Raw genomic sequence first — 18,807 nt, forward strand, 5'->3', positions numbered from 1 at the left:
ATAGATGTGCAATGTACAGACTGTGCCTGAGGTGACAATAACAAACAACCAAATGCCCACTCTTTATGACAGCTAAATTCTTTTTTATATTGGATCAGATATCCTACACATCCCAGAAAACTGGCTCCTGACTTGTGCCAATGCTGCACGGGCAAGTCTCATCTCCCTGAAACCTTCCATTTTTCTGTTCTAATAAGAAGATTGAATACAGCTAATGAACTGCTTGTCATATACTAAACCCAAAATAATCATACTGAAATGTAGCCACTAAAAAGAACACAACTGCAACAGACCCAAATTTCCCCTTATTATTATTGCAACTGTTCTCAATAAAAAGGTCAAAACTAAACCATCCAGTAGCTTCATTGGATTATTAATAATTCTGAGTGTCTACCAAACCAATGCATAGACTATGTACTAGAAACAAAACTGTGGAAGGTGATTATTCGGAAGACTGAATTCTGGAAGTGTCATTATGCATTCTCAATTACCAAAATATGTTTATTCTTATAGGTACCATGAAGTGAATCACATCAATCTATTTAAAGGTCATAGGAGCCATGGACTTTCCCAGTAGCCTCGGTGGACAGGGCATAAAAAAAAACAATAATTTTGCAAAGCTCCTAAGCCATTTTAATAATCTACCGCATTCCCGTTTGGAAGAAGAGAAAGAGGAACGTCTTGCAGTTTTTCATACTAGCAATGACTGCACATATTGGCTTGAAGATTGAATTCTTGTCATATCCTCTCTGCTTTTGTGTTGATTTTCTAGTAGTAATGAGGCAAGTAAATTTAACATACAAACAAAATATTATGGATGATTTTCTCTTTCATTACACAAGTAACAATTCAGTAAAAACACATTGATATTAAAATGCATTCATTGTTTGCTTTACACAATTTGTTATTGGAATTGTTTTAAACAAGACAAATAAACATAATGTTAAACTAATATGTTTATACACCTCTGTACATTCAACACATTAGTCACACAAAATTGAAGTTTACAAATATATTCTCATTTTTAACATTTCTCTGTTTTCAGCATTGATTTAATGCAAACGTTTTTGTGCCTCACTGACTGCAATGAACAGAATCATCACCAAAAAAACAAAACGCAGTAGTCTCATTAATTTGATTCACAAACTAAATCATTACTAGAGAATGGATTGCATGATTCTCATTCCTTTGATTCTTGATCTGAATTGCTACCTAAGAACGAGTTGCACAATCCTTGTTCACGTTTGATTCTTGAACATATTTGTAAGAAAGAAAATGTCTTTAAGAAAAACTTCATGTGATATGAATATATCACATGTTCAAATTATAATACACTGAAATATATATGAATTATTTGTTTATATATTTGTAATGCAACTCAAAGTGTAATCAACCCCACAAAAGCTTTTTTTTTTCATATCACACTAATGAATAAAATGAATGAAATAACTACTAAATGAATGAATTTATTTATACTGGTAGAAAAAAATCACTACAGTGCAAGAACAAGAACAAACGTCTCATGAGTACAAAACAAACACCTGCATAATGCATTTCTCACACTCAAAATGTGCTACATGTACTTATCTAAATGTCTCTTTCCCTCAAAATGTCATATTAGTGTTTGTAAAATGTACCTTGCTTACACATGGACCTTTGGCTGTAATCTAACTTGATACTCCCGTCTGCATGGAACAGGCTTAAGTGTGATTTACCTGTGAAGACATATTGTCTGGTCCATACAAATTAAGAGTGACATATACGAGGTGTAAGCTGCGGGTAAATGATAGTTCATCTTGCTCTAAAGCAGCAGAATGGAGTCTGTCCATGAGTGTTGAGTTAGTGGTGTGGGCACCGTTTCTACAGGCAGTTTTCAGAAGCAGAACTGGAGGCAGACCTAAAATGATCTGTCAGGTGGACTATTCTGATTTTGTAGTGTTGTTCTGTTGTGGTTAACTGAGGGCAACAAGATTGTGGATGGTTATTTGTCCTTCTGGTCTACTGAATAATTGCCTGAAACAGGGATACAGTGGAGAGATATAATTCATAGTGTGCAGCTGGCACATGACATAATTGTCTGCAGTATGCTAATGGCCCTCATTCTTGGTATCCGAAACATTACAGAATGCACAGAAAAATAAATAAATGTGACCTTTGTCTTATTGTGACTTATAAATTTAATTAACAGATGAACAAATGAACAAATAATTAGACGTGGCCTGGTCATGTACTTTTCCACTTGGATGTTTTTGGATAAACAGGCAGTTGTACATTTGGAAAATTGAAATGAGAAACTCCATGAGTTGATTTTCTGGTCAGAGGGCTTAAATCCAACTGATAACATATCGTAAATGCACACAAGCTTTAACCACAGCGTTCTCATTTCAGAAAATGTTGTGTTTCTTTTATCCATCAGTATACAGTAATCCCTCACTATATCGCGCTTTGACTTTCGCGGCTTCACTCTATCGCGGATTTTATATGTAAGGAAATCTAAATATATAACACGGATTTTTCGCTGCTTCGCGGGTTCTGCAGACAATGGGTCTTTTTACTTCCAGTACATGCTTCCTCAGTTGGTTTGCCCAGTTGATTTCATACAAGGGACGCTATTGGCGGATGGCTGAGAAGCTAACCAATCAGAGCATGCAGTGAAGTTCCTGTGTGCTAAATGGCTCAGCAACGGAGCGTCGAATTCGATTCCACAGCGTTAACCAGGAAGTCTCGTCTCGCTCATTCAGCATCAGCATGCGTAAAAAGTTAACTTTTGTGCTCTTTTGTGTTTATCTTTGTGTAGTCAAGCCCTTCGTTATGGGTCCAAAACAATCTGCTCCTGCTACTGCTTCAGGGGCCGTGCCCAAGCGCCAATGGAAGATGCTAACGATTGCCGAAAAGGTAAAAGTTTTATATATGATGAAGGAAGGGAAAAGCTACAATCGCTGTAGGATGCCATTACGGCATCAAGGAGTGAAAGGTTCTTTTTATTTAAAAAGGAGGGAAAGAATATAAGATCTACGGCCACAGTGTCCTTTTAACCAGGGCGCAAAACGAGTTGTAAGTGGACGTAATAAGGCAGTAGTCCGGATGGAATCTGCTTTAGGGATTTGGATTCAAGACTGCCGGAAAAAGAACAACGGCGGTGCTACACAGTTGCCTGAAGAGGCTCCTTTAGAAGGGCTGTAACGCTGTCCTTTGTTGTGCAGTAAAATTAAACTCATCGTTATTGGACAAGTCATCGTGTCATTGTTGATGAGTAACCATAATTAATTTTCTACTTACAGTACTTAGTACATGTGTGTACAGTGACACTAAATGTACGTACATTTACTGTATACAATTTTTCTTGCATTGTACGTATTTATTGCTGGTGGCCTGTCTATCGTAATGTCTGTAACATATGTGATATCGGAGTTGCTCGATATCTTTAAAATAATATTTAGGTTTTACTGTATATAAACAGTGTGTTTACATACATAATTTAAATGAATCTTACCTAATATCTAAGAGAATACAAAGGGTTTATGCTGTATAACTGTGCGGGGAATATTTATAAACAGTGTGGGAGAGTTTATAAGGGCTTAAAATATATAAAAATAACCATACAAACATATGATTTCTACTTCACAGATTTTCACCTATCGCGGGGGGTAGGGATCGAGGAGGGATTACTGTATTATGAACATCTGATCTTTAAGCCACTCACTAAGTAATCTGAACTAGTGTGCTAACTGACTGGCACAAAAAGCCAATGACTATTCTGCTATCCATGAAATAAAGTTTCAAAAATGACTGGCACCTGAAATATAGTTTTGACAGCTAATAACTAACATATGTCTTTGGGAATAGGAACATAAACCTGACCTACCTGTATCATAAATCATATTATGTTTTTTGGCCTCATATCTATCAGATACCTTAGTTACATAAAATGCCACTACTCCTGAAGTTATGATCTAAGCGGATTTAAAAGAATGTTAGAGATGCCTTACTTTCAATTATTTTACTTATAAGGTTTGGAAGTAAACATATACTGTACTTCTAACAACTTTAGTTTAGTTTACAGGTTAGTTTTAAGGATTACTCCTTTTTTAAAACCTTTATAGTATTTGTGAATAAACGTCATGCCACAAAACAAGAATTCATTTTCATTTGAAATGTTAACAAAAATAATACCAAGTACTACTTAGAATATGTACTGTCTTGGGCTGGAAAAACAGAGTCGTGCTTAGTGTTTCTGCTTCCCAGCTTTGGAGAAAAGGGTTCCTTTCTGAATCACTGTGTAGCATTTGCAAACTCTTTGTAAATCTACACAGGTTTTCCCCCACACCTCAAACATACACGTATGCATGTTAGGTTAAATGGAATGTGTACATGTGGTCATCTTGGTGAACATGCTGTGCAATTGGCCAGAACATGGATAGGCTTATGACTTGAGTCCAGTGTTGCCAGTATAGGTTTTGGTTGTCTCCAGTCCTGTAATGAAGGTTCAGAGAATGGCTGGATCAATGTAGTTTCCTAGATAAAAATCACTCCACCTTTTAATTGACACACATCATGTCACATATCCTCCTGCAATGACTTCAATGTTGTTGTGAGCAATTTCTTCTAAGTCCTAACCTATACTAATAAAAGGCAAAGCCCTCACTGACTGACTGACTCACTCACTCATCACTAATTCTCCAACTTCCCGTGTAGGTAGAAGGCTGAAATTTGGCAGGTTTATTCCTTACAGCTTACTTACAAAAGTTAAGCGGTTTCATTTCGAAATTCTATGCTCGACGGTCATAAGTGGAACCTACTTACGTACATATATACGGCGATAGCCTGCAGCTCGGTCGCCGTGTGAGGCTGAGTTACGCCCTGCATCATCTCGCCTCCCACGTAATTGAGTGCCTGCCCATATAAGGCTGTCCGTCAGCAGCAATCCAATAGACACGCTGCCACTAAATATTCGCGGGTGAAGGACTGTGCTTATGCAAACGAAGATGAGATGGTCAGGGATAGACTAGTGTTTGGTACAAACTCAGCGAAAGTGCGAGAGAAACTTTTAAGTGCCGGATCTTAGCTAACATTAAATAAAGCCGTGGACATCGCAAGATCGCACAAGTAGCACAAGCACAGCTGAGAACCTTCGATGCACGTACTCCAAGCGGCTCACGTGAAATGACTGTGAATGCAGTACACAGAGAACAAGCAAGAGCTCCAAAGAGCGCTGAACAAAAAAAGCAATACACAATTGAGAAGGCAGCAAAAGAATGTGAAGCGAGTGACGCATACAAGCACATTTATAAGTGCAGCTACTGCAAAAACAAAGCACACAGTGGAAAAAGTCAATGTCCAGCTAAAGGAAGACAGTGTAAAAAATGTGGTAAATTGAACCAATTCGCTATAGTTTGCAGGACTGGGAAAGGTAAACCCATGCATGTAGTGTGTGATGTCTCAGATAAAGAGGAAGACGAGCTGTTTATTGATACAGTAAGAGAGGAGCAACCCTCTGAAGATGAACAAGCCTTTGAGGACATATCAATAGGAAAGCACGGTGTAAAGCTTAAGTTTAAATTAAGTTCATAGACACACTGCTGCTGGCATTTGTCATGCCTACGACGGATACGATATTTGCGAGATGCAAGTTTAATGAGAAGACGCAGGGTATAAACGAGACTTTTGATCACTTTGTAACGGAGTTAAAATTGCTGGTGAAGGACTGTGCTTATGCAAACGAATAGGAAAGCAAGGTGTAAAGCTTAACTTTAAATTAAGTTCATAGACACGCTGCCGCTGGCGTTTGTCATGCCGAGAGACTGTGTTTGTGGAGGGATGGAGAGTTAAAGCGGGTGGGGGAATCACGTCATCATCTCCCCTCCCATTCACGTCATTTCATTCACTTCATTTCGCTCCGAGCTGAGCTCCGCAGCTGATGCGGTCTTACCATTCTTTTTCCTTAGTGTTTAGTCCTCTCTCCTTTACTGATTTATATAAAGGACAGTTGAGATCCGAGAGACTGTGTTTGTGGAGGGATTGAGAGTTAAGGCAGGTGGGGGAGTTATGTCATCATCTCCCCTCCCATTCAACTCATTTCATTCACTTCATTTCGCTCCAAGCTGAGCTCCGCCGCTAATGCGGTCTTGCGGAAACAACTTCGTGATTCTGCCACCAAATACTCACAGAAAAATTCACAAGTTAATAGACATGCTGTCGCTAGAGTTTCTCCACACTCTGAATTCTCCAGGCACTCCTGAGCATAATTTAATTTTGAAGGTTGGGACACCAATAATGTTACTGAAAAACTTACAGCCACCGAAACTTTGTAACGGCACGAGACTTCAGGTCACGTGTCTGCAAAGGAACCTAATTGAGGCAACTATTTTTACTGACAGTTGCTCAGGGGAGTTTTTTTATTCCTTGCATCCCCGTTATACCCTCTGATCTCCCATTTCAATTCAAATGCCTCCAATTTCCAGCAAGGCTCTGCTTCGCGATGACAATTAATGTCTCAGGGACAGACCCTACAAAAGTTGGCCATTGATTTGAGGCAAGATTGCTTTTCACATTGCCAACTATACGTTGCATGCTCAAGAGTAAGCTTGCACAGCTTAGTCATATTACAACCAAGTGCTGAACATAGCACAACCAGTGCTAAACTGACAACGTGGTATACAAAGAGATCCTTAACAAATAATTATTGGTATATTTTCCCTCAGTTTAAAAAGGTTTACTTCTTAATAAAAATTTAAAAGCAGTACTTCGCCGCTGCGAAGCACGAGTATTTTGCTAGTTAATAGATAATAACATGTGATAACTATGAAAATTAAGCAATGTCTTCAAATAGGAAATACTTTCCAAAAACCAAAGTGGGTAACATTTTAAACTTCACATTATAATCACAAGGAGATCAGTGTGTATAAAACTGCCATTTACAGGACATGAACCTGTACGTTAACAAAAACTATCAACATTTAAAAGTACTATCAGTATGGAAACAAACACAAAAAAGTGTTCATTCACAAGTATAATCATAATTAGAGTAAGCTGCCCTAATACAGTATGCTCATAAGAAATGTGATGATTTACTTTTTGAGGCAGAAGTACATAATAAACAAGAATATTTCCAACAAATGTTTGAAATACTGAAATGTGTGCTTCAGTTTAAATGTCTAAAATCTAAATAGTCTCAATTGTAATATAAATTTGTCATTTTCATCCTGTAATAGTGGCCCATACAGGGGTAGATCCCTAATAAAGGATCACAAATACAGTCATATCCGTAATTACTGATCTTGAAACAGTCTAAAACAATACACAACATTCTTAGATTTTAAATGTGTCACTTTTAACCTTCTGGAACCACCAACCAGGCTAGGACCAGCAGTAAAGAGTCAAATATCAAAAACAGTATCATATTCATGATCAGCAACATTGAAATAGTAAGTCATTTTGACCAATTTCCTACAGACACCTATTGGTTTACTCTTTAGCATAAGGGTGTAATTTCCAGCACAAAATATAGTATAAAAATGGCAGTTTTTTTTATATTTAGAGGGCTAGAATTGGGGGAGTGGGGGAGACACCAAAAAGCTTAACATCTTGGATATCTAGACATCAAGACAACTCAACTGGTATATCATATGTGAGTGATTTTCCCAATATTGGTGAGTCAGGAGGCTCCACACCCAAAAATAATAATAATAATAATTTGATGTGATTTCTAAGCACCTATAAGTAATGTCTATGAACACAAAACTTAGAAGCTTCCAGTGGAAACAAAAAATTATGAAATCATTCAAGGGTTCAATCACAAAAATAAAAAATTAAAAATCTCTAGGGTAAACAAGTAAAGGTGACATCATTAAAAAAAAATCTAAATCTACAGAGCTGGAAATTTCTTGTGTAAATAATAACTGGTGAAAGCATTCAAAATGATATCTTAAATTGTTCTATGCCCTGAAGATCTCTCACCTAGTAACGAATGTGAAATCATGCACAACAGCAGTGTTCATTTTGCAAGTACAGGAGTGCATCACATTATTTTCAGTATATCTGAGACTTGCCAGTTCTGACTAATCAATATTGGATCAGTGGTAAGCAGTGAAACTGGTTTACTGTCATGACAATTCAGCACACATTTTCTTGTCTCTCTCAGTAATTTCTTCCAAGCCATTTCGCGATCTTGTCATCTGGTAGTTTTTTGAGTTCTTCAGTGAGTTCTTCATAATAACTGCACCAGTTAGGTACACTTGCTACTCCAACACATGATGGGCAACTTTTAGAAACAAAGTGTAAATCTGCACCAAGAAGCAGGGTATAAGCCAGACATGCTTACAGCCAAGGCTTCTAACCCCAGTTCTGCAGCTGAAACATGTGAAGAGTGCTTCTGCTGCTTGATATACTGTACTTCAAAATTCAACACAAGCCCACAACCTAAAGACATTAAACATTTTTGATGTCCAAAGGACTGAGGTTACTTGGCACACAATAGACACGATGACCACTGGATTGGGCTTATCCTGAAGACAGGATCATCAACTCATTAATCAACATAAATTCTGGACACAAATGAAGTAAGAAGCCCTTGAAAAACTTTCATCCAGAAATAGCCTAATCTTTCAGAATAAATCCTTTTTTTTTTTTCAATGTCAAGAACTACTTCAATCTGTTATGAGAAATAATGTCACTAATGTCAGGTATTCATAAAGTCCTGGATCAGAACATATTAATTTGTGGATATGGCACACAAGACATTAAAATAAATACTCAGTAACAGTAGTGTTGAAAGTGTCAATGGTAGCCAGTATTTGAACAATCAGAAAATATTTCTATCAACTCTGAACCAATGTTCACTTCATCATACTTCAGCAACAGCCAATCATGTCGATTAAAAAAGGTGTGATCTCCATTGTGGAACTGAACTAATTCAGATATGGATAATCTGGACACCTAATGGTCACCACACCAATGACCCTTCACAATGGGTCTTTAATTATTGTAATTACCATCACTGTTCTGATGTTTGGGTTCTGGTAAATCTGGTTAAGAGTAGTCATCTGTTGAATAATAATCTAGCTCCAAATAACTGTCTGAATATTCCTCAACGTTGGAGGTTTTTTCTAGAACTGCATTCAACAACCTTTCAGGAAATGACTGATCAAGGTGAGATCCTTAACACACTTTAAAATCAGTCCAAACAAATTTTATAACACATACAACTAAAATATAATTAAATAATAATACAATATAAAGTCAAAATGTTGGGGTGTTCATATGAAATGTAATGATTAACTTCATAAAAGATAAGTTAAACAAAAAAAAGTTGTTCCAGACATTAAAATGTGTTTCAATTTAAATGTTTAAAGTTTAAGTATTCTCGACTGTATCAGGGATTTGTCATTTCACACCCTCTGATAGAGGTCCATAGAGAGCGAGACCCCTAGTAAAGTGTCAAAAAAACATACAGTGGAACCTCGGGTCACGACTGTAATTCTTTCCAAAACTCTGGTCGCAACCTGATTTGGTCATGACCTGAAGTAGTTTCCCTCATAGGGCTGTACATAAACACAATTAATCCGTTCTGGACTGTACGAGCTGTATGTAAATATATATTTTTTAAAGATTTTTAAGCACAAAAATAGTTCATTATACCATAGAATGCACAGTATAATAGTAAGCTAAATGTAAAAACATTGAATAACACTGAGAAAACCTTGAACAGAGAAAAGTAACATTGCAAGAGTTCACACTATAGCCTTACGAACCGATCGCTGTAAACACCTTTTTTAAATGATTTTTAAGCACAGGGGAAAAAATGAACATTTGAAAAATCCATAATTTATACAAAAACTAACCATAAACAACCAAGAAAACTAACCTTGCATGAGTCAAATTCTGGTATGATGGAAGTGGGTGGAAAGGAGATTACAGTTTGGAGGTAAAGTCCCTCTGCGCGATGCATGTCTGATCGAGAACAATGTACTGTGGAGAGACTGAACATGTGCGGAAATCATTGGCATGTACGAACCGGAAGGGAAACTGGCTTGTTCGTCACCCCGAGTGTGTGGTCATGAACAGATGCAAAAGTTTGGCAAACTTTTTGGTCATAACCCGATTTGTACGTGTTCTGAGATGTTTGTGACCTGAGGTTCCACTGACTGACATTGAAATTGTCTAAAATGATAGCTCACATGCTTATATTTGAAATTTGTCAGTGTTACCCTATTGGAAGTGCCTCTTAGAGGACACCGGTAAAGAATTAAAATATCAGAAATATTATGTTTGCGATCAGCAACCTCAAAAGAGCACAAAACTGCAGTCCACATGCCTACATTACTGATCTCCATTTTTTTTTTTTTAAGTTTTATGAAAAAGAGTAAATTTGACCCCTGGCATGCATAACTTCAAGATCACTATTGATGATCAGATTGAACTGATCAGTATTGCTAAAGACACCTATTGGTTTACTCATTATCATAAGGGTGTAGGTTTTTTGAGAGGAGTCAGATGAGGTGGCTCGGGCATCTGATTAGGATGCCTCCTGGACACCTCCCTGGTGAGGTGTCCCGGGCACGTCTAACCGGGAGGAGGCCCCGTGGAAGACCCAGGACACGCTGGAGGGACTATGTCTCTCAGCTGGCCTGGGAATGCCTCAGGATTCCCCCGGAAGAGCTAGAAGTGGCCAGGGAGAGCGAGGTCTGAGTATCTCTGCTCAAGCTGCTGCCCCCGTGACCTGATCTCGGATAAGCGGAAGAGGATGGATGGATGGATATGAGGGTGTAATTTCCTGCAAAAAACATGGCATAAAATGGTCTAAAAGTAGGGTTTTTTGAGTCTAGGACGCCAAAAATAAAGAGAACCCTAAAAAACTTGACATCTTGCATAACTGGATGTCATTTTAATGGACAGACAGAATATCAACCAAAAATCCAGTAAAAACACATTACATAAAAGTTATAAATTGATTTGCATGTCAGTGAGTGAAATAAGTATACGATCCCCTACAGCCCAGCCAGAATTCTGGCTCCCACAGATTGGCTGTATGCCCATGTGGCATACAGATCACAATCAATTACATATGGAGTTCCAGTCAGAGGGCGCTGATGGTCATTTTGTTTTTCTTCCATTTCTGAATAATCGCACCAACAGTTGTCACCTTCTCACCAAGCTTCTTGCTGATGGTCTTGAAGCACATTCCAGGCTTGTGCAGGTCTACAATCTTGTCCCTGATGTCCTTTGTCAGCTCTTTGGTCTTGTCCATGGTGGTGGAGAAGTTGAAATGGAAGAGATTGATTCTGTGGACAGGTGTGCTTTATACACATAACGAGTTGAGATCAAGAGTATCTGTTCATTTCTTTGTAAGTCAGCAAACTTACAAATTCAGCAGGGATCAAATAATTATTTCCCCAACTGTATGTATTTGGGGGGTTTTCTCAGACCACTGAAGAAGTAGGTGCTGGACAAAATAACTGAAGTGATTCCAAAACATTCATAAGTAATTCTTATGAACACAATAACATAAATACCGGGCTAGTTAAAATTATGTTAACACTCGAATGGTAGAAACAATTTATTCACAAAACATACTTCATATGTGCAAGATGATTTACAGGAATGTCTCAACCTGTTCGCCATCATGTTCAACACACATGTAGTACATAAACTGTCCACAAAAATTGTTTATAAGTATATACATAGCAGTACCATTAGTGTTAACATAATTTAACTCACCCTGTTCATGCTTAAAAGTGAGTCTTGAGCATGACCCAAAACATACCAAAGTTTTGCACTGCCTGCAAGAATTTATGTGAATGAAATCTGTACTGCCTCAAGATTATTGCTAGAACACATAAAATTACAATGAAGCCCAAAACAGTAATTTTCCAAATAAACAAATTGAAAATTTAAGCAATAGACTAAAACTTCCATTAATCAAACTCACAAAAGGTAGGGACATGAGGAGCTTTTTCCCTCCAAATTGCAATGTGAAGTTATAATATAATATTACATCATAATAGGACTGTAAATTAACCAGAGGAGCAGACACTAACCTGCTATTGGGAACGGGATGAAGTTTGATTCTTCTGTTTCTTCTTTTATTGTAACTGAAGATATTTCCATTGAACCTAAATTAAGAAACAAGTCACAAATATTTGCATTCATCATTGCATAAAATTATCAAATGTAATTGTTTAAGTCTTGCTAAATTACTTAGAATACTAATTACATATGAAATAGAGAGAACAGGGGCAGACCAATGAACATACAACAGAGTCACATTACCCATTAAGATAAGATGGGGCACAAGAGTCAGTAGAACTCCAGATACAAGTATGTTAAAGGAACAACACAGTTTTAATTAATTAGATATTCAAGTTTTGAAGTTCTAAATGGAAATGGGCTCAAGGAGTGGTTTAGAAAAAAATGGTGATTAAGACCTTGCATCATCTCTTCCATTTTGATAAATGTGTGCTGTCAATATCTTGTTTTTTCAAAATACACATTTTGTTAGTTGAACCAGAACTTATTACAAATCATGACTTTAAATGTAAATTCAGAACTCAAAGCATATTTTGGTATCTGATAAAATTACGAGATATATTCCCTCAAAAAGAATTTCTTCAACTGAAAATATTAGATGGGACACCTTCCCTTTTATCATTGTAGATCAGTTTAAATACCTAGGGGTAAATATCAAAAGTAAACATAAAGCTCGATATCAACAAAATTTCGCAGTCTGTATGGAAAAAATTAATCAAGACTTGCACAGATGGTCAACCCTTCATCTTACTCTAGCTGGAAGAATTAACGTTGTTAAGATGAATATCCTTCCTAAGCTTCTCTTTTTATTTCAAAATATCCCAATTAGATTCAACCATAACCTCATTTATTTGGAACTTAAAACATCCACATATCCAAAGAGCGACCCTACAAAGACCTAAGGCAGAAGGTGGCACGGCTCTACCTAACATTCAGTTTTATTACTGGGCAGCGAACATACAAGCTATAAAAACCTGGACACAAAAAGATGAACACACACAGGCTCGGTGCGCAATAGAAATAAAACCCTGCAGTACTTCTTTATATTCCTTGCTTTTTTGCCCCTATAAATGCAAGTTATCGCCAATATACTAATAACCCAATTGTGCTTCACTCACTCAGAATGTGGAACCAATGTAGGAAGCATTTTAAGATGGAGAATCTTTTATCTGTGGCACCTCTGCATGAGAACCACCTTTTCCAACCCTCGTAAACATATGCAGTTTTTAATATCTGGAAAACATTTGGGATTAAATTATTTAGAGATCTTTATATAGACAACATCTTTGCATCCTATGAACAATTACATTCCAAATTTGATTTTCCAGCAACACATTTCTTTCACGATCTTCAAATTAGAAATTTTGTTAAACATAACCTGCCTGATTTTCCTCAACTCCGACCTTCCTCTTTGCTGGAAAAAATATTGCTCAGTTTCGAGGACTCAGACAGCATTTCTGCAATTTACAAAATTATTTTACAGTCCCTCCCTTTCAAAGATCCAAGAGGACAATGGGAAAATGATCCCTCACTCAACATATCAGAAAAGGAGTGGAAGGTAGCAATGCAGAGAATTCACTCGAGCTCCATATGCGCAAAGCATACAATCATTCAATTCAAAATTTTATAATCGAGCACATCTGTCTCGCTTAAAACTGTCCAAAATGTTTCCAGGGCAAGATCCAACCTGCGAACCCTGCAATCAAGTTCCAGCCTCACTGGGTCACATGTTTTGGGCCTACACCAAATTAACATCAATCTGGATCAAAATTTTTAAGTGCCTATCAGACAGCCTTTGTGTCACAATCACTCCTAACCCATTAACAGCTGTGTTTGGTGTTCCTCCAGAAGGGCTTAAAGTGGAGAAGGACAAGCAAACTGCGATTGCCTTTACTACACTATTGGCATGCAGACTTATTTTGCTAAACTGGAAGAATCCTAACTCTCCTCTTTTAAGTCAGTGGGTAACTGATGTTTAATATTATTTGAAATTGGAAAAAATTTAATTCTCACTTAGAGGATCTGTGCAGAACAAAAACTGGCAGGATCGAATAATAATATTTTAGAATAAGCTCATAAAGCACTGAGGAAGCAGATTCTCTTCCCAATTCTTTTTTCTTTACCATTTATCTTTATCTGCTTATTAAACTCATCAATTTATTTGTTTTTACTAGCTTTAAGTTTTACTCCATTGGTCATGCTCTCTTTTTCAAGGGGTTGGGGTTGATTTGTTTTCAATCCTATTTTTTGTAAAAAAAAAAAATGGATCTACTTGTATGGAATGATCACAATAAAATCAATACAAAAAAAAAAAAAAGAAAAGAAAATTAAAAAAAAAAAGAATTTCTTCAACTGATGCTTTGTGATTTAGAGAGGCACATTAGATTAACAGATAGATATGACAGTTTTATATGTGAATGTCAGCATTTTAACAGACTGGACTGCAGCAAGAAAAACAACAGATCCAAAATAAAAGATCCTCTGTAATGTCAGACCTTTTCAGGATTTAGGGAGGAGTGGTGTAATGAGAAGGAGACCAACAAGTGGTTTAACGGAGTGAGCTACAATGTTTGTTGGGGAAGCTAATAAAAGTTGCTCTAGGATCCTTAGAATGATTGGGTGGAAATTCAGACTGCATCTCATAATTTAAAGAGTGAGTACTCAAATGGAGACAGCTATCACTCTTCCCCCCTGCCATCAACCCCATCTTTCCTTGGAATCAATCGCGTATGTATGTACATACATCTATACAGTAGTGTATCAAAACTAAAAGTACCCAGAAGTTGAGGAAAACTGCACTAAATATACAGTGCTTCTTGATATAAAAAGAACAGTGACTGGAGAGTGGTAGTGAGACAGACAGAGGGAAAGAGAATGCATGAGTGTTTAAAGCAAGGGAGCTTTAATAAATAAAAGAGGGCACCACTGACCTGCAAAATTAATTTTAAATACAATCATGCAAGACATCTTTTGTATCATTGGTCCTAATTGCAAATGTAAAATGACTTAATGGGTAAAACATCAGTTGTGGCAGACAAATTTTTACTTATAGCTGTGGAAGTTTATGGATGTAACTGATTTTTTGCAATGTCCTCTTTGTTTCTCTTTCTCACAGCAATAGAAATCAAGTAAGACTCTGATCCCCTAAACTTTAGACCCTAAAATGTAATGCTTGGTGTAATAAAAAGTAGTGGGGCCTATAGCAATTAAATTGAACGGTAATTAACATCACTAGAATTATAAGTGAATGCAAACATTAACGACATTAACTTCTTTCATCCTAAAGTACTAAAAGTTGATAAAACCCAAGCACAAAGCAATGCATATTTACAGTTCCTCACAACACCCATATAATACAATTTTAATGAAAAATTATTCTTTGCATTCAAACCTATGATAAATAACTTCAGTAATATACAAACCTTCCTCTTCTTCTTCTTCTTCAGCTTCTGCCTTCACTTGCACAGTTTCAATGCTAAACAGAAAAAAAATAAAAAGCAAAGATCATACATAACTAGAAAGTCGTAAACAGTCTTGACAAGAGCCTTCAGCCTAATTAAAAACTGTAAGATTTTACCATTTCATTTTAACTCTCATCGTTACAAGTCATACTGCAAAATACAGATGATAGGCACAACCTTTTGTCTATCCCTGAAGCAACTCCATGCTTTAGTATTTGAATTAATCACTTGAAAGAAGAGACAATAAATTAAAAAAACAGCATGAAAACCCAATTCCTCAAACTCAGACTGTATGGTGTAAAATTCCCAAATACCACTCATCTGGGTGGAAAACTTACAAAAATGGCTGCATGCCATATAGGGAAATATTTTTAATTACTCTGTCCTCTACTCTGGATTTGGCAGAACGATAATGAGAAATCACAAAAGCATCAAAATATACCACAGCAGTAACTAATCCCACCTCCACAAACTGAAAGGTATTAATTTTATGCTTACATCTCAGTCAATTAAGACTCAGGATTACTTTGCCTGGGTGGTTGTCTAATCAGGTGTTGTAGTAATGCCAAACTGTTCTTGTATTGCTCGACAGGGAATGTTGTGCAACTATGCTGCTGCACTTTTGTGGAAGATAAGCTATTTATATGAAATTTTGCATTCATAATGGATATACAAATAATTTACTACTATGTGTTTGTAGTTAAAATTATTAATTATAATCATCCAGCCATCCATCCATATTCTAACCAATTTATTAAGTTCAAGGTCATGGGTATAACCTTGCAGCCATGTTACTTTTGATAACAAAGTGAACTCTCCCAAGAAATTATTGTTGGTCATTTGATAATACCTGTATAAGCATGCTCTCTTCATCAATGTAGTTTCTAAAACAACACTGAAATTAGGTATAGTCTGTGTACAAACTGCTGAAATACAAGAATTACACTTTTGTGGATTTAAATATAAATTCTAATGTAAGAAAAACAGCAATTATGTTGTTTGAAGCATCTAGAATGCACAAATAACACATTATTATAACATTCTCAGTCAATCACAGAAATCAAAACTAAAATAAAAAAAAATGTTTCTCTTTAATCTATTTTTTTTGTAAAATCTTCACATTCTATGCTTGGTTAGATGTCACTGCTCTGAGTTTTATACTGTTGCTTTATTGTATTTGTGTTATTGAAAAAATGTATATTAAAGCCATGAAAAAAATATATTGTTCCTGGATCCCTTTTAATATATAAACTAAACAAAGTGATATATCAAGCATCACAAAAGCCTACAATGTTCACTATAATATCTCCCTATTATAATAAAAAAAATCTTGGGTTGAGACATGATTTTCTCAGAGAAGTCCCACAAGATAAGGAAGTGAGACAAAAGGACAGCTGCTGTACAGGCTTTTAAGTTCATTTTGAACTTTTTAAACTAGTCCCCCATTTCTGGGGACTGCAAATGCTGAAGCCAACAGGTAGAAGTGGAAGACTGGCGGTCTTCAGCTGAGCCTCTTCTGGACCGGCCAGTAAAAGTTTTATGGGCTTATTTTGGAGGCCACACGCCTTTTCACCATGTCTGAAATTCCAGCTCAAAACAGCATCATACAAAGCAGAAAAAGTTAACTGGCACTATTTGGGGAATGCACTTTATCAGTATGAAAAATTAATTGTTCAAAAATAAACTGGAAATGTATTTTATCAAGATCACAACTGACAATAGCTTGTGCTAATAATTTCAACCAGTTTTTCAATTTCAACTGAAACTTTGTCAATGAGCATGAAGCATGCTCTTTAAGAAAGTGAACCAGGAACAACAGAAGGAACTTTGCAAAAATTAGACCTTTAGAAGTATCAATCGTATTTTAATTTAATACAAATATATAAAATGTAAAGATTAGAAATGAACTTAAATGTTAAACAGCAAAAAATATTTACACAGCTAAGATTTGAAGGTCAGCAAACAGAGAATTTAAATGAAACTACAGATACAAATGAAACTGCTGCTTTGGAAACAAAGAGAAAAAATATTCTGGGAAAAAAAATACATTTAAAAAAAAAATTTATACCTTTGAATTCAAAAGAATTAAGCACATTAAAGGACACAATCTCTGTCTAATTTGTTGAAGAGTTTAAGACATATGGATTAAAGCATACTTGTTAGTACACCAAAGACAAATTTAGTCAGATATTGCGCCAGGGGTTAAAATCAATGTCAATTGTAAGAAAAAAAAATTAAATATTAATTTTAACTTTTTTCTGGTTGTATTATTATTTAAAAAGAGTGAAACAACAATTAATTAAAAATATATATTATTTGCCCATAATTAACTTTCAAAAAGCAATTATATTTCTTCATGTTTCTCCTGGGTCATTTCATTCCTTGAGACTTTCTTTCACACTGCAGTCCTTCTTTTCATGTGCTTGCCTGTATTTGACTTCACAATCAATTCAAGTGTAAGTCATTAACTCTTTCAGGGCTGATGTCGACTTCTGTCAAAAGGAGGAGTTGACGATGGTAATTGACTGTAAACCAACTGTTACATTTTAGTTGGACTCTCGTTGCTAGAAGGAAAGATAGCTTCATTGGTTTGACCGAGATTTCCTGCACTTGTGTGAGTAGTAAGACGCAAACAAGAGCAAAAATGGCACTGACATTATGGCGAGAGATCAAAGCGAATGCGTAAAGAAAAACACTCCGTGTTTGCCTATTATCTCTGATCTGGATTATGACTTGTCGGGTTTCAATTCTGATACAAGTGATCGAAAACGAGTGTGAGGTTCCAGCTGACTGGTCCCCAGCTAATCATGGTGGTGCTAAACAGGTTCATGTAGCTGACATGCCTACGACAATGTTCACCAGGAGGACTGCCACTTAACAATGTGAAGAGGTAAAAACCAGATTGCAATGAACTGCAATCATGACCCCTGCTGCTGCTGCCCCAGCCACGTGAAGACAGCCTGGCAGTAAGCCTGCTGCACATTCTTGGCAAACCGGCAGCCGCAGCATCAGATGTTATGTTCATTTCTGTGTGAAACCATTGCTTTTCAGAAACTATGTTTTTTGGAAAAAATATTCAGCCCTCAAAGAGTTAAATGCAAAAATACTACAGGCAGAATAAATGGATAGCATCAATAAAATCCTTAAGTTGACCTGACTTTATTATCCAAACTCAAGATTCCAGCATGCTCAGATACATCAATCTTCTTTTTTAAAACACCTTTTTATATTTACCTCATGATGCTAAAATTGCATTTTTATTCTAAACTTTCGTAAAGCAAAACATGGTTACTATTGTTTCATAGAAAATGAAATGAATGTA

At 36.4% G+C, this 18,807-nt stretch overlaps 1 protein-coding gene across 4 annotated transcripts in view; it reads right to left on the reverse strand.

Moving 5' to 3' along the window:
* The window catches only part of LOC120531329 (general transcription factor II-I-like), a 145,939-nt gene that overhangs the window by 79,414 nt on the left and 47,718 nt on the right, over positions 1–18,807 (reverse strand). For all 4 annotated transcript variants that reach the window (XM_039756626.1, XM_039756627.1, XM_039756628.1 and 1 more), the window contains 2 exons: positions 15,447–15,499; positions 12,036–12,110 (listed from right to left, as the gene is read on the reverse strand). In XM_039756626.1, the coding sequence (XP_039612560.1) occupies positions 12,036–12,110; positions 15,447–15,499 (128 nt within the window). The remainder of the gene's footprint in view (positions 1–12,035; positions 12,111–15,446; positions 15,500–18,807) is intronic.

This window comes from Polypterus senegalus, chromosome 6 (genome assembly GCF_016835505.1).
Source record: "Polypterus senegalus isolate Bchr_013 chromosome 6, ASM1683550v1, whole genome shotgun sequence".
In the NCBI taxonomy this organism is placed as follows: Eukaryota; Metazoa; Chordata; class Cladistia; order Polypteriformes; family Polypteridae; genus Polypterus; species Polypterus senegalus.